The 16462-nt window shown below is 41.5% G+C and overlaps 2 protein-coding genes across 4 annotated transcripts in view; one reads left to right on the top strand and one right to left on the bottom strand.

Annotated features, from left to right (window-relative positions):
• The window catches only part of LOC110403733 (amine oxidase [flavin-containing] A-like), a 46230-nt gene extending 42758 nt beyond the window's left edge, over nucleotides 1-3472 (top strand). For both annotated transcript variants that reach the window (XM_021407386.1, XM_021407396.1), the window contains 2 exons: nucleotides 1387-1449; nucleotides 2104-3472. In XM_021407386.1, the coding sequence (XP_021263061.1) occupies nucleotides 1387-1449; nucleotides 2104-2259 (219 nt within the window). In that variant the 3' untranslated portion in view covers nucleotides 2260-3472. The remainder of the gene's footprint in view (nucleotides 1-1386; nucleotides 1450-2103) is intronic.
• The window catches only part of LOC110403719 (amine oxidase [flavin-containing] B-like), a 54337-nt gene continuing 48099 nt past the window's right edge, over nucleotides 10225-16462 (bottom strand). For both annotated transcript variants that reach the window (XM_021407360.1, XM_021407351.1), the window contains exons 14-15: nucleotides 15199-15261; nucleotides 10225-14786 (exon numbers count right to left, since the gene is read on the bottom strand). In XM_021407360.1, the coding sequence (XP_021263035.1) occupies nucleotides 14631-14786; nucleotides 15199-15261 (219 nt within the window). In that variant the 3' untranslated portion in view covers nucleotides 10225-14630. The remainder of the gene's footprint in view (nucleotides 14787-15198; nucleotides 15262-16462) is intronic.

The following is a 16462-nucleotide window of genomic DNA, read 5'->3' as shown; positions in this document are numbered from 1 at the left end:
CTTGGAGGGGTCTGATTTGGTGCCTCACACACTGTGATTGTGCTGAGGTTGGTGGGAAAGAATCAGATAATCCTGGAAAAGAAAGTGAAACAAAGGCTTTAAAAATCAAAAAGCCGAAACACCACTTTTTGAAGTTTGGTATTGAATAAAGTGCAGCCAAAGTCTTGCAACAATCTGAACATTACACAGCATGTTACCACACCAGAGATTCAAACTGAAGCTCATGCTGTATACCCCATGCCTAGAGGAACAAGCAATCCAGCCTGTTATGGCCCTTAGATATACCAACACACTTTCTATCAAATTAATCATGGTATGTTTTGCAAGCAATTTCAGTCATGAGAAATGCTTGCAGTTATTTCCTATGAAGCAGCGTGGAAATCTGAGCATTTTTCTGATTTTTTATTCATCCCCTTTTCTTCTCCTTTCACCAGAGAGAACAGTGAGCTTGGCTTTATGAATCCATAATGAATGGCTCTGATAATGTTTAAATCTCGTCAGAACGACACACATTGGGCTGGGTTCCCAGTCAGTAAAATCTCTACAACTGTCTGGAAAGAGGGAAAAAACACACATTACAGGATATGTATTACAGTTACAACTGCTATATGACAGAGCCACAATTATGTTAAATAATGGAAAATCAACCCCTTGCTTTCCTTTGACAATGTCATATTCACCTTATAATTTTCATTATGTACTCTCTGTTTCGAGTCTCCTAATTTCACATTTCTCTTCTCCATGCCTATGAGCAGCTGTTATAAAGAGAGTTAGCTTTCTCTTCTGGAGACATTCATTTGCCCCCAAGAACCTCCATAATTGTTGCAATCAACTTGTTGTCAAAAAAAAAAATCCTTGATGAACTTTGTACTGCTTGAGTGTAGCCAGGAGGTAACTTCATAATGGTGCCCTTTGAAAGCCCCAGATTTGAATCTCTCCCTTGTTTGTGATTCAAGAAGCATCATTCCCAACAGGCTTTGTGTCCTGAGTGCGTGGCACTGTGCTATTTTTCAAACTGCCGTGTGAAAAAGCACTTCTACTTGTACTCAGAAAAACAAAACACAACATCTGGGAAAATGATAGGTCTTTTGGATTGGCCTACTTTTTACAGACGGGACAAAAGACTCCATGGAACTGTCCTTTTATCCTTAAAACTTTGGTAGGCACATAACCATCTGATGACCAGCTATCCTATTTTTACACAAGCTATTGAAACTGCCTCCTTCACTCACTGCTGATATAAACAGAGAAATCGCTATACACTTTCTGGTTCAATGCTTTGGTCACAATTTAGCTTTTTGTCAGTGTCATCTTGCTCTGACTTGCTCTGTATTCCCAAAACAGAAAGTAGTTGGCGTGGTACAATTATTTATTTATCTTTTCTAGATATTATACCATATGGGGAAGATCCCAAAGAATGAAATTTGGATGCCAGAGCCAGAATCAAAGGTAAGCCTGACTTTCTTGTTCTAATCAGAGGATTGAGTCTCTCGGTCCGTCTATAGGCTCTCTTTTGGTGGCTCCTCTGCTAGTTTTTAATTACTTCACATGCTGATGGTATCCATTTATTCAACTTGTCCAAGGAATATCATTATCCCTGTCTAAGGAGTGGGCAGCCAAGACCCATAGGTAGCTCTGCCTTCACTGTCCTGTGGCCTTATGGTTCAACAGATGATGTGTTTCAGAACCCTGACCCACCTTCCCCACCTTATTTGGTCCTTAGGAAGAACTTGTGATATCCCTCGCCTAGTGGGAGGCATCCCTGTGCAAGGATGACGTGCAAATTCGTGAAGCTTTCCATATTCATGGACTGGATGATCTTGTAGGTCTTTTCCAACCTAGCTAATTCCATGATTCTATGATTCTATTATTTCTTTTTCTGGTGCAGTCACCATCCCTGGAGGTTTTCAAGAAAAGGGTAGATGTGGCACTGAGTGACATGATTTAGTGGTATGGTATGGTGTTTGATGGTTGGATTGATGGTTGGACTTTATGATCAGAGTCTTTTTTCCAACCTTAATGATTCTAGGATTCTGTGATTTGATGTATCCCCTTGCACAGTGAGGGAGAGCCTATGGTCATACAAATTTCTCTTTCCTCCAGGATGTCCCATCCCGACCATTCACCACCACTTTCTGGGAGAGGAACCTGCCATCTGCGCCAGGACTGCTATGTCTACTTGGGTCTACTGTGTTGTTCACCTCTGTGGCTGCTGCAGTGCTGTTTGCCTGTAAAAAGGGACTATTAATTCGGAAGTAGTGCAAACTAAATGTCCAGCCAAATCTGCATACTTGCTCTTCTTCAATTTTACCAGATGAGGGTTATTTTTGGAAAGAAGTGACATGGACAACTGGAAAGGGCAAAATGTGTTCTCCCTGTGATTTTCTTTTTAGTACCGTAATTAATGCATTAAATCTACTGCAGTGGCTACCAGCAAAACAAAACTAAATCAACTGTGGAGGTATTTTTGAAAATGGCCTTTTCCTTGTCCATTTGTTTTGATTGGGCGTGTTTATATCAATGTTGTATTCCTAATATAGGGAAGGCAAAGAAAAACCTATCCCAAAAAGCAAAGAGTTCTAGGAATATGCATTCATTTCCACTTACTGCCTTATTTTTGTCACATGAGTTAATAAGTACCCTTATGAATTCACCTCAGTTAGTGGTTCAGAATATTGGAGGTTTCTTCTGTGGCATCCCTGCTGCACACCAGAGATTAGCATGCCAATCAGGCATAGGATTGCTAAATTAATTTCCAAAGGCATTTGATTAATTATTAATCATCACAATGTGAAACTTTACTATCAGCTGTATGAAAGGAGATAATTAGCATGAAGTGGATCGTTAAAGAGCAAGAGTGGAAGTGCATGTGGACTTGTTCTGCCCACAGCTGAGCAAGTAGCAACACTGTGTGGCTGCAAAAGCCACATAGAGCAGTGAGCCTCATGCTTTGCAGCTCTTCCATGGAGCAGCTCTGGCTGCTTCCTGGCCCAAGTGCAATTGATCCAGCCTGGCCACTGGCTGTTAATATGGAGTGAAGTGAATTAGCAAAGCTGAAGCCCATCTGACTTGTGTAACATGCTCGCTGTTTTGTTCAGAACATCAGCAGTTTCCTGGCTCCCTGTCAATTCGCTGTCCCTCGTTTTGCTCGTAATCTGTACTGCCTTCCTACAATAAGGAAAAATATATTTGGGGCTTGAATTACTGCCTTGTAAATTACAGTAATTGGATGCATCTTCCTGTTCCGCTCTTATTATGTACATGACACACTTAAAATAATCACTTTAGCGTTAACTGAAGTCTGGAATATATGTTTCACAACATACCATCATTATGCGGTCTTTTTGCCGTGAAATGTGAGCATTGTACATGTCCATGAACTCCATTGTCATTCAACATCGGTGAAATGTGCCTTTCAATAGTCCTGAAACCTTGATAAGAGGATCTCTTCTATAAACTTTTCTTCATATTCTTTCTCTCCTGTCATTTTTTAGGCGTTTGTGGGAGGTGGTGTTTCTCTGCATCTGCATGAAATAACAGGGCATATCATGTGCAGTAACCACGAACAGGAACACCTACCCAGCAAGATGACTTACTTCACTCCTCGCCACCTCTTCCATCACGTTCAAATGTCCTCTTACTTTTTTTTTTTTTTGGGGGGGGGGGTAAGAATAGGGGCAAAAGCTTTGCAGACCCCACAACTGAATACAGACCAATCTCAGCCCAGGTGCTGGTGGGCTCAGCGGAAGCTCTTCACAGAGGGAAGGGGTTGCTGAGGTGGCCCCTTGTCATCATGCCCCTTTCAGATGAGAGCAGATGTTCTTAGTGACAGTGTTGAGCACAACACCCATTCCAAAATACTCACCCACATTTGTATTTATGGTGGTTAGAGCTGGTCGCTTTGTTGCTGACTCAAAACTTCTGAATTTTGCAGCCATAAACAGCTTCTTTGCACGCATACAAAGGAAATCCAGAGTAATCTGCCAAATACCCATGGGCCAACACCATTCAGCTCCACTTTTCACCTTGCTCATGCATGTTTCCATTGCAATTTGCTTGAGTTCTGAAGTGCAAGGCCAATCCACCTGAACTAGTGGCAAATAGGGCCAGGTACAGTGTTCCTTACTGCTTGGGGAAGGGGCACATCTCACTGAGGTGGGAGCAGCAATCAGCAAACAAAGGAGGATGATTAAAAGTGGCATTTCTGAAACTTGTGTGGCTCCCATGCACTGTGCTTCTACAGGAGATGGCAGTGTTTGTGGCTGTCAGAAATCACAGACTGGTTTCCATTCTGCTTCTATGCCTCTTTTGACTACCAGAGCAATTTCCCTGTTTAAACATTAAATGTCTGGCTTAAATATTAAACAGCCAGGCATCTTTCTTAAACCAATTTTGAAAGAGAATGGAACAATTTATCACCACTGACAGCTCTCAAAGAAGCAAGCCACTGCCATCATGAAAAAGGCTGAAACAGTGGAAACATCACTTTCCACTGGGAACAGAGCAGGGTCCTCACCAGGCCACAGGGTGGGAAAGTCTCCATTGACCCCATCTGAGGCTGGGGTGCTTCATGGATCATTTGCTAGAGGGAGAGCCCTGCACCCCCTGGCAGAAGTAGGGGATGCTCTGTTTTTCTCAAAATGAGAGGTGAGTTGGGAGAGGTGGGCACCAGTGGGGTGGCCAAGGTCCATGCTAAGTCCTATCAGCACCTTGATGGGAACTGAACTGCATTTACAAATTTCTAAGGGCAGGTGCAGGCAGTATCCTTCTATCTGTGCTCCCTGCACTGGGCAAGGAGGAGGTCTGCCCAGGTTCCCCTAGGATGCTAATGACAAAACACCCAGCCTTAGAGACCACACTGTGCAAGCAAATGGTTGCAACCTTCAGCCTGGTCCCGCTGATGGTCGTTTGTCAGCAATACTTTCCAGTCCATGTTTGATCCAATCTCCAGTTTCATCTTCTTTTTTTTTTTTTTTTTCCCAGAACAAGCATACTTCCAATCATAGGCACAAATTAGCATTACATTTTTGAATAAAAATACTACACAGATGGATGTACTAGTTAACCTGTCACAACATGTAGGTTTCTCACTTGCTGGTGCCCACATGCTATTGACCAGGTTTGCTGCCTAACAGCATGTGTTTTTCTCTGGCCAGAAACCATGCCATGGGCATGCTGGATCCTGGTTTTATGTTCTTTATACAGAGTCTTAACAGCAGCACCAACAAATAGAAAAATGGACAAATCCAGTGAGTCCTTTTCTATGGAAAAATTATTTTTGTTGGGTCTCCTCTATTACTTTTAGGCTTTTCCACAGAGATGTTTAAAACAACAAATTTTGCTTTGTAAATGTTCCCAGCAATAGTTGCTTTCCACACACACATGGAAAGCAAATTTCACCTTGGTGAAAACCCAGAAAGGGAAATTAAATGTGCACTCTGATAGTGAACTGCAACTTTTTCTTTTCCCACTGAGCTCCTGCACTTGGAAATCAATGTTTTCGTTTCCAGTTTCATTTGCTGTTCTGCTCTTTATTTGTCGCACTTGGCTTCTGAGTTTCTGTTCTGTCTGTGTGTCTCTCTCCCTTCTTAAATTTTTTTTTAGCCCTATCTTATGTAGCAGAGATAGAATAACCTGGGATACATAGGAGGAGCAGGGAATTATCATAGAATTATCATTATCATAGAATCATAGAATGGCTTAGGTGGGAAGGGAACTTAAACCCCATCAAGTTCCAACCCTCTGCTATAAGCTTCTCTGGGGAGCCTGAGCCAGGGCCTCACCACTCTCTGGGTAAACAGTTTCATAGAGTCATAGAATGGCCTGGGTTGAAAAAGACCATAATGATCATCGAGTTTAAACCCCCCTGCCATGGGCAGGGTCGCCAACCACTTGATCAGGCTGCCCAGAGCCATGTCCAGCCTGGCCTTGAATGCCTCCAGGGATGGGGCATCCACAACCTCCTTGGGCAACCTGTTCCAGTGCATCACCACCCTCTGAGTGAAAAGCTTCCTCCTAACATCTAACCTAAGCCTCCCCTATCTCAGTTTAAAACCATTCCCCTGTGTCCTATCACTATCCACCCATGTAAACAGTCATAACCCCTCCTGTTTACACACTCCCTTCAAGTATTGGAAGGCCACAGTGAGGTCTCCCCGGAGCCTACTCTTCTCCAATTCCTCCTAACATCTCACCTAAATCTCCCCTTTTTCAGTTGAAAGCCATTCCCTCTTGTCCTACTACTATTAGACCATGTAAACAAATCAGCCCCCTCCTGCTTATTATTCTTGGGGAAAAAAATTCCAAAGAATAAGCATATTACTTACGCTTATTACTAAAGGAAAAAGCTCCATTGCTATTCACAGTGCAAAAAGATAACTCTCTCTCCATCTGGGACTGATAATGAAGGAAAGGATCACTGGTGCTAGTGTTTGACTTTCCATGGCCACACCACTCACTTGAAAACTCTCTCAGTTATAGCCTGAGCACCCTCATTTTCATCTAAACACGAGGTAAATCCAGTCTGGCTGAATATAAGAGGCAGAGCTTAGGATACATGACAAACAACTCCTCATACACAGCAGCTTCAGACAGCAGAGCTCAAACCTACATCCGCCCTCTGCACAACAGTACAGCCAGGCGGGGATGGGCGCTGAAGTAAAGGCTGCCATCTTGTGGCTGCATGATTTTATCATCCCAGACAAAAGCTTAACGCTTGGACTTGCACAGAGGTCTCTGGGTGTTTCTGTACTGGTTCTTAACTGTCCTGGTGGGTAACCAAAATAACTCAAAAATCAAACCACTAAAACAAGTCCCCACTTTCAAGACTTCCCCAGAAAGGACAGCTCAAGTCTTTGCTGATGCTTGGCAGCATGAAGGAACAAAACTATACCTAAATGTACCTGAACACCTCCCTTTTCTAAAAAAAAGGATTTCTCTGAGACAGTTTGCTTTATCAAGATTGATAAATCTCTCTACAGTGACCTGAAAGGAGGTTGTAGTGAGCTGGGGGTCAGCCTCTTCTCCCAGGTAACAGTGATAGGACAAGAGGCAATGGCCTCAAGTTGCACCAAGGGAGGTTCAGGTTGGATATTAGGAACCATTTATTCTCCGAAAGAGTGGTGAGGCAGTGGCACAGGCTGTCCAGGGAGGTGGTGGAGTCACCACCCCTGGAGGTGTTCAAGAGCCGTGTGAATGTGGCACTGAGGGACACAGGCAGTGGGCATGGTGGGGGTGGGCTGGTGGTTGGGCTAGGTGATCTTAGAGGTCTTTTCCAACCTTATGGATTCTATTATTCCATAGAAGCACTGATTCAAATATACCATCTCCAAGAAAGCACTCTGGCCAAGCTCCAGCTCATAAAGAAATGATTGGAAAATAACAGACTTTTTAATTTAATTTAATATTCTCATTCCATTTGGGGCTGAACATGCTGAAGTAACATCTCTCCTTAATTTTGATTAGGTACAAGCACACATTTCGATTGTTTCAGATAATGACTGCACAGCCCGATGGAACTCAGCTCTGGAATAGTAGTTTCCACATCTGAAATTATAATGTAATTTCTGTTAAATGCAACACTGCTGTGCAAAGTGTTTTCTTACAACCTGGAGCATATGCAAATTGTTAGTGAGCAGCCTGAGAGCTGACAAGGATGCCTCAGTGCATTACTAATGCCCTTTCCTCCCTTCCCTCCCACCTAAGCATTAGAGCATATACAAATGTGGGGTTGAACGCCAGGTGATGCTGGTAGTGCAGGAGCAGACTGAGCCGTTTGACAAACCCAGTGAGCCAAAGGTCAGTGATTCTGCTGGGTACCACTTTGCAGAATCATAGAATCATTTGAGTTGGAAGGGATATTTAAAAGCCAAATGGTCCAACTCCCCTACAATGAACAAGGATACCTACAGTTACATCAGGTTGCTCAGAGCCCCATCCAGCCTGACCTTGAATGTCTCAAGAGATGGACCATCTATAGCCTCTCTGAGCAACCTGTGCCAGTGCCTCACCACCATCATTGTAAAACACTTCTTCCTTTTATCCAGTCTAAATCTCCCCTGTTCTACTTTCAGGTCCACATCTCTCCTGTACTGACGACTCCTCATCTGGTCACAGTACTCCAGGTGAGGCCTCACCAGCACAAAGCAAAGGGGCAGGATCACCTCCCTCACCCTGCTGGCCACGCTGCTTTGGATGCAGCCCAGGATATGGTTGGCTTTCTGGGCTGCAAGGGCACATGGCTGGCTCATGACCAGCTTCCCATCCACCAGTATTATTCCTCAAGTACTTTTTGGCAAAGCTGTGCTCCATCCTTACATCCCCCAGCTTGAGTGCTTCATCAAGTCTCTGCTGTGCTACAGAAATGGCATTGATGAGACCCCACAAAGAAACAATTGGCTTTCAGTGACATTGCATCCACATGCAGATGAGGCTGGGCTGTATGATTCTGGCCCATTCTGCCATAGGTCAGATAAACGGATCACTTGGAGATGGATGAGACTTTTTCCCCTGCAAAGCTGGGGGTTGGAGTCTACAGAACCTGCTGATGCCAGATGAAATGAAGCTGGACAGGTGGTAATTATTTCACTACAGTCATTACACTACTGGGTGATTATAAAAATTCCTAATAAATAATTTTTGCTTAGCAAAATCTAAACCTGTGTGAAAGTTTAATAGCTCATCACTTCTGAAGCAGAAGAGGTCTCCGTCACGTTTGGTCAAAGCACAGCAAGGCTAACTTTGATCTACAATGGATGTAAGAGATCAAAACCATTTTGCTTGCCCCTTTTGGCAATGCCAGGAAGAATGGAAAAGCTGTGATGAGCCAGCACAGCACTGGGTAAGGACTCAACGGAGAAGACCTTTAATGTGTATTTTACAACTTATCACAGCTATTTAAAATTCTTTTTTGAGATTTTCCTAGCCCAGCTTCAGAATATATTATCGCTGCTGTCCGTATAAATCATGCAAATGAACATCAGCTTGCAAGCCCTCTTACACAGTTGTATTTTTGTACAGCTTAACTTAGCACTCAACTGCTCACTGACAGCTTTTCCAGCAAATACCACAAGTACCCAAACTTACTAGAACACCATGCCTTTGTTTTCCTTTCGAATGACCAACAAAATCATTGCATAACCTTTCTGCATGAAGGGCCACCATGTGCTAATATTCTATATGTATAGCTACCTCTTAGCACGCAGTGCATTAACTGGCATCACAGAAGATTTACAGGACCTACAATATGCCTATTTGCATTTCTCCAAAGCTAAGTATCCCAGCAAAGCAGTTAAGTGCCTAATTATCATCAGCATTTAGTAGGAGGCAGATTTTATATGCACAGCACATCTGTGCCACCTTTGTGGGGCTGGTTGGTGACACAGTCTCAGGAAGACCTGCAGCCTTCTGATGCAGCATGTGGAGGTGAGACAAGTTGCCCTCAGGTGTCTGAATGGCACCACACAACAGTTTCAGCTCCCAAATTGCTCTCTAGGTGGGCAGTTATCACACATTCCTTGAAAATATCTAGTTTTGCTGCTATTAATGTCTTTGCAGAAGATATTAGGCCTCCATAGGCCTCCTGCCATCTGGCACAGGCTGAGGCCTTGCCCTGTCAAGCATGTGAAAGCCTGTGATACATTGCTGGTTCTGATACGTTTCTTTGGGGACGTATGCTTTATAGAGCATTCAGTGGATTAGCAGAGTATATTTGCTTTCATCGTATTTGTGTTCCTACATAACTTGCCTGTAATACTGAAGGCTCAGTCTACACAAAGAGCACTGCATGCTTTCAATACATTTCTCACTGGGATGCTTAAGCTTTCTCCAGTAGTCTTAGACTACCCTTCTCTAACGCCGCTACAGAGCTGCTGGACAATATTGTATCAGTGTTTTAGCCTCACTTTTTTCCCATTTATTTATTTATTTACATTTACACCACACAGTGTTTGGCATAAGGTCTGTTTCTTCCCACTTTGGGATGGAGACACTTCAAATCCACCTACAGCAATAAAAAGTACTTCTGAACTGTAAGACAGTTGGCCACCTGTATGTCAGGAAGAATTACGGCCAAATGTCATTCTCTTTCTTTACAGAGAAAAAAAAATTAAAGATATCTCACTGGTTTCAGCACAAAATGTGAAATGTCATGTTACTAAGTAATACCCGCCATTACAGACAAATCTAATGGGAGGTTCTGGGTCCACAAAAGAAAAGCCTCAAACATTAACGTGACATGATGATATTTATTGATTCTAATTAAGGTTAAAAAAAAGGTTCACAGCTGTCAGGTAAAAATATCTGCAGAGCCTAGTGAAAAGGGAACTTAAGAAGGAAACCAAGGGAGACAGTCACCACAGAGGCACTTGAGAAAATGCTACAGTTATAAAAGGCACAGACTCATCACGCACACAGCATACATATTCCTGCACAGCAAAGCCACTTTTTTGTCTTTTTTCCAAAACACAGAGGCAGGCATCACTTAACATTGACCTGCACATGGTCACAAGAGACACACTATAAGCAGCAGTCTATGATAGAGCCTAAACAATTTCACAGTAGAGATGCTTCGAAAGCAAGTCTGCTTTGGCCATCTCATTTTTATTTCTATTTAAGAATGGATGGTTAGATCAAGGTGAACTTAAGGTGGAGAACTGAGAGAGAAAATCTATTTAAACACAGGTCAGGTTTATTCACGAGCATTTGTAATCTGCAATTTAAGCGGGTTTGCTTCTTGCCTGAGAGCAGTGGCAGTTTTGTTGTCATTTAATTCTGGGTCCCTTTTGCATCCAAGTACTTTCATAGCACACACAATTCCTTCTTCCTCAAAAACAGTTTTCTTTCATGTCTCAAAAAAAAAAAAAAAAATCTTAAAAATTCTGGACTTTTGTAAAATCTACCTAAGAGAGAAATAGTCCCACTGAGGAAAGGGGGAGATTATTTTAATAGGAACCCCTGGCTTCTCCACCAGGTTTTGGGTTCCAGCCACTGACAATGCTTAGACATATACTTAAATGTGATTAATGTCTTTGTCTTACTGACAGCAGATGTGCTAACTGCAATCAAGATTTGCGCTGAGAAGAAAAATGTGCTAGTTAAAGGAAAGACAAGATTGCTCACTTCCTTGTTAGTATTGAATAGCCTGTACAATTAATTTCCAAGTACTTTGGTGAACACAGATTTTTATGCCAAGACTTGACGCCCTTTGCAAGTAAACTTTTTTTGGTAGCAAACACTAAAGATCCTTAGAATATACAGAATTACACAAATTAGTTTGTAAGAGAAAAATACAATTATTTCCATGGTTGTGCCTATAATACATCTTACTAAGCTGGTAAACTCCTGGAACCTTAATGATTAGCAGATTTCTCATCAAATGTGTTAACAAGAATATAGCATAGCACTACCAGTTGGTTATTAAAGCAGACTTCACCCCTCTCTTTGAGGGCTGGCATGAAACAACTTTAAAGTGTAAGCAAGTGCTAACAGTTCCCTCTATCCATGCGAACACAGCTTCAGTCTCTACCTGTACTTGTCATCACAGAGTTTTCCCATCACACTGACATACACAAACACAACACGCCACATTCATTTTATGCAGAAGATGTTGAGGAAACAACAGCAAACACTTCTTAATCACACAGTGGCAACAAGCTCCACAGCACAGTAGGAAGACATGGCTATGGAGACATAGAGACCAGTTCTAATACTTAGGTAGTCTAGAAGGAAGAAGTCAAAGACTTTGGAGTGCTAATACAAATGCAGCAAATCAGACCTGCCAGCTCTATAAGTATTGGCTAGAAACCTCAGGGGATCCAAATTACGATTTCACATCACTCCATCTGAAATGTTTTGTGTTTTTTGTTTTGTTTGTTACATTTGTGTTTTGCTTTAAAACTAAGAATGAGAAAGTTTTATATCTCTATATACTTTTTTTTTAATGACCAACCTCATGAAAAGCTTTTGTTGTGGTATAATTCAGTTCAAAGTACACCTAAATTTGTTTTTACTTGAGTTTTCTGCTCCTAAAGCACAGAACAATTTCTTGTTAGACTAGAAAAAAAGTGACAGATTAAGGAGAAAAAAAGAAAAATACACATTTTGGATGTGAATAAAAACAGTCTGCTCTCATTATTCTCATATATTTGCTCCCCTTTCCAGACATGCAGAGCATTTCTAGGGCAGAAATAGGACTTTAACTCCAGTGTTGGGAGAGAAATTGTCTGCAAAGGCAGCAGTTCTTTATATGTTAAATATGTGTTCACTATCCAACACTTAGAAATATTCGCCAAGACTTCAAGAACGTCTTCCCAAGTTTAGTTTCCTACACTTATTTTCAGCCCAAGAACCATCTGTGTTGCAAAAGCTCTCAACTCACGCAGCTCCCATTCAGCTCTGGGTTTCTAATACATTTCGTGAATAATTCACAGAGAAAGAAAGCCCATGTAGAAACACTCTGCGGTAGGCAAATGTCCTAGCCAATTAGTGCTCGATGCGATACAATGAGAAAGGCCATATGTACAGTGCTGCACTGTTCTTCTGACTTAAAGATCTTTATGTCTGAAAAGTTCCCCCATGCATTTTAAAAGGCTGTTATGAGGATATTCATTTGTGATAAAATCCAAGCTGCTGCTACAAGAAGATTTTTAACTGGCACATCAAGATAAAAAGAATGAAACCTAAGGGCCAGAAACCGATGCACCGCTCACAAATATTACAGCCTTATAGGTAGTTCAGTGGATTTCCATGGGACTATTTGGAGAGCGAGGTACTACTCAGCACAAGCAAGGACATCAGATGCTGGCCCAGAAAGTCTGCGTGAGACTGATGGTAAATTTCCTCTACTGTCTGTTCATTCCCCTTTGCTGAATATATTATTATACTTTATACTTCTCTTCACAGCTTTTCTCTGAAATGCAGTCGGATTTTTTTTTTTATTTTGCAAGTAAATTACCACTGCTTGAAGGCAGCAGTGCAGCAAATGTACTCAGAAGAATTCCACCCAATTTTCCTCATGCACTATGCCAAATCCTTTTCCTAGTTATACCTCTGACTTCCTCTTTTGTCCTGCACAGATGTTAAACAGTAGAAATACTGAGCTGACAGGTTGGCATCTAAGGTATTGGTGGGTTGGTGGGTTAGTTTTTCTTCCAGCTTTTTTTTCCACTTGTTTCCTGCCCTTCTTCCCCCCCCTTTTTTTCCTGTTTCACATTGTTTGAAAGGTATCAAGCTAGGAAGGGCAGAAGCACTTGTATGTGACTGTCTTATCCATGGTTCCCTTTGATCTTTTCATCATTTAGATCCCTGATTAGTCACCAGCAGCACACAGTCAGTACAACACTGCACAGCAGGCAGAAGTGGAAGTGCTAATCACGTCAACATGGTTGTTAGGAGAGACTGGAACTCTGAATCAGCTGAGCTGTGTTCAGCATGAAGCAAGTGCTGAGGGACAGATAAGGGTATTATTCGCTATGCTAAAGCTACATTTCTGAACCCATTGTGCCCTACTAGGCAAGAGCTACCCTCAAGGTGTTCAAAGGATAAATTTAAGCAGGTGAAAGAAAGGAAGGAGATAAGAAAAAGTGGTAAAAGAGTTGTATGGGCAGCTCTACAGCTTTCAGGGGTAAGCAGAAATTAATTGGTTCCCTTGCTATCTTGCAGTTCCCTTTAGGGAGCTAAAGGAGGGGTGGGGGTGGGGCTTGGAATCAGAAAGATATCAGGTGGTGACAAAGGCTCAAAATGCTTTGTATTAGCACATTAACCTAAGGTCCCTGGTTTACACTCAGCCCCAACCGCCTGACCAGCCATGTTGCTCTCTGTACTGGCTGTCATCTGGAGCCTGTTGGTTTTCCAGGCCAAGAAGCTCTGATCCTGGACAGGGATGAACTCAGACATAGATGGGGAGCCTGACATTCATCCCCATTGCAAAAGGCAGTAGAAACATTATCCTTCAACTTACTACAGGACAACTACACCACTGGAAATACTAACAACCCATGGCCACACTTGCATAGTTGGGATGGATGCATTTAGACTACCATTTGAAAAGGTAGCCTGACTTCTTGTTTAAGTGCTGCCTGGGCTCTGGACATTTGAGAGAGAGCAAAAAAATCACTAAAAGGATCTTCACCAAAAATTTGCATTAACTAATCAATTATTCTTTAAGCTATGGATTTTTTTTCTTAGTCTACCACACAGGAGGGCAGAAGTTCTTTTTTTTGTTTCAACTAAAGATGGAAGTGCCAAGAAGACTCGTAATGAGGGGCCTGGTTATGATATATGTAAAAGGTAAAATACGTAAAAATTACTGGAAATCTTATCAAAACAGGTATTATCAAGGCATTTTGTCATCTGTATTCTGAGATCTGGATAAAAATCTCAAGGTGATAATTCTTGGCAAGGTTTCCTAGAAATTCAATCACAAAAAAATTACTGCTAGAAGGAGGTCTGGACTCAAGGGGCTCTTTTTGAATATGGATCCCCTTCATTTACCCTCCCCTCTAGAGTCTTCTCTCTACTGTATTCTCCTCTTCCCTAGTCCTGACCTGTCTTTGGAGGCAGGGAAGTACATGCCAAAAAAACCTCTGAGAAAAAGAAAACTGTGAGTGTGAGGCTTTGTGTTGGCACATTTTTCAATTTCGAACCAGAAGTCCCTTTCTGTAGGCAAATAACACTGCAGCAGCCACAGAGGTGAAGAAAGTGGAAAACCCAATCAACTTCAGCAGTCCTGGCACAGAAGGCAAGTTCCTCTCCCAAAAGGTGGTAGTGATGGGCAAAGCTGGAACATCCTGTGAGGAGAAAACATTCATTACCAACACAACATATCCACAGTGAGAGGCAGGATGCATATGAAAAGATTCTTAAGCAGAAATAGAAATGGGCTGAAGCCACTTGTGTTATTATGTACAGAGAATAAAAGTTTTCTACTCAATTAAAAGGAATAGGAAGAGGCACATGAAAAAGATTAATTGACCAGTTAAGAAGTGCAATTCTTTCTGATCTGATGTTTCAGAGTTGTCAGATGGATGACTTCTCTTAGTTTCTCTTATGTTCCTGTTAGGGAAGGGCACTTTTGGTAAGAAAAGATTATTGTGGCTTTGGTTTACAAGGCTTAAAAAAAGCCAATATTTGTTTTTATTTTTCTCATCCACAACACCAAAGATAAAATAATAATCCATTTAATCCACTTAAAAAACTTACGATCGATTCAGGTTCTGGCTTCCAAATTTCAGTGTCTGGGATTTTCCTCATAGCAAACAGTATCTGAAAGTAAATAACATTTCCTAGTAAGCACCACTTGTTCTTTGAAGGGGAAAAGGGCTGGCTTTCAGTGTTTGTTTGAAAATAACATGACTAAGACAACAACTCAGCACATAAATCTCTGTGTATTCAAATTTTAAAGAAAATGTCACCTTTTTACAACACATTTCTGGGGAGGCTCAATATTTAATGAGACACCCCTCTTAGTAGAAAACAGAAAAAATAACAGAAAAAGTTCTCCATGTTTAGTTCCTCCATGTCAGATACCAGAACTTGATTAGTCTTATGTAACTAAGGTAATATGAATCTGACTAAGAGGTAAGTATACACTCACAGCAAAGCGAGGTGTGCATATACAGCTACAACAAGAGTAACCAATATAGTCATGAGTGGGTTGTTATGTAAATTTTACCACGATGTAGGGAGAGGAACACAATCCTATAATGAAATACCACCACTTTCAGGCAGAAAAAAGTAAGATTAAAAAGGAAACCTTCACAATGAAAAAGTAACCATTCATAGTATCAAAGATACCAGATACAAATAGGAAAGCAAAGATTGTCTGAATTGGGAGTAATAAAAAACAGCAAGATGAACTGCTACAGTAAAATGAAACGGAGGTGGTGATATTAATGTTTTTCCTATTCCAGTCACTTGTAGATTTAACAAGATTTGCTGTGTTTTACAATAGGCTTTTATTCTAGACAAGATTCAGAAATGCTGTCAACTTTCCTATAAGATAGAGTGGGAAACATCTCTGTACTGGATTTTAAACTTACTTTCCCTCCACAAGTAAATGAGGGAATGAAAACATCACATTTCTACCAGTCAAGCTCACTTGCCAATTTCTCTGCTGCCATCTGTGAAGGTTGTGCTGCAATGGATATTCTTACATTAGAGAGGTCAAAAAGCACTATCTATGGAGGTTTTCAAGAATGCTTTTTTTTCCAAGAACAAGTATAACCTTCAGAAATGTGCCAGTTTAGGGACAGTTTATCCCTATCTTGTGGCATGGGTATGGACTAGATGAACTCTCCAGATCCCTTCCAGGCCAATTTCTGTTGTATGACTGCAGTTTTCAGACATAAGGTTCTCTTCACCCCATAAAATAAAGACCAAATTCCTTTGGATTCTCCATAAATGCAACATTCATTAAAATATTTGAGAAATTAGCTTTTTCTCAGAAATGAAATATTGAAGTCCT

This window comes from Numida meleagris, chromosome 1, assembly GCF_002078875.1.
Source record: "Numida meleagris isolate 19003 breed g44 Domestic line chromosome 1, NumMel1.0, whole genome shotgun sequence".
Taxonomy (NCBI): Eukaryota; Metazoa; Chordata; class Aves; order Galliformes; family Numididae; genus Numida; species Numida meleagris.
Note: the sequence above shows the minus strand (reverse complement) of the source record. Positions and strands in the feature narration are given on the sequence as shown.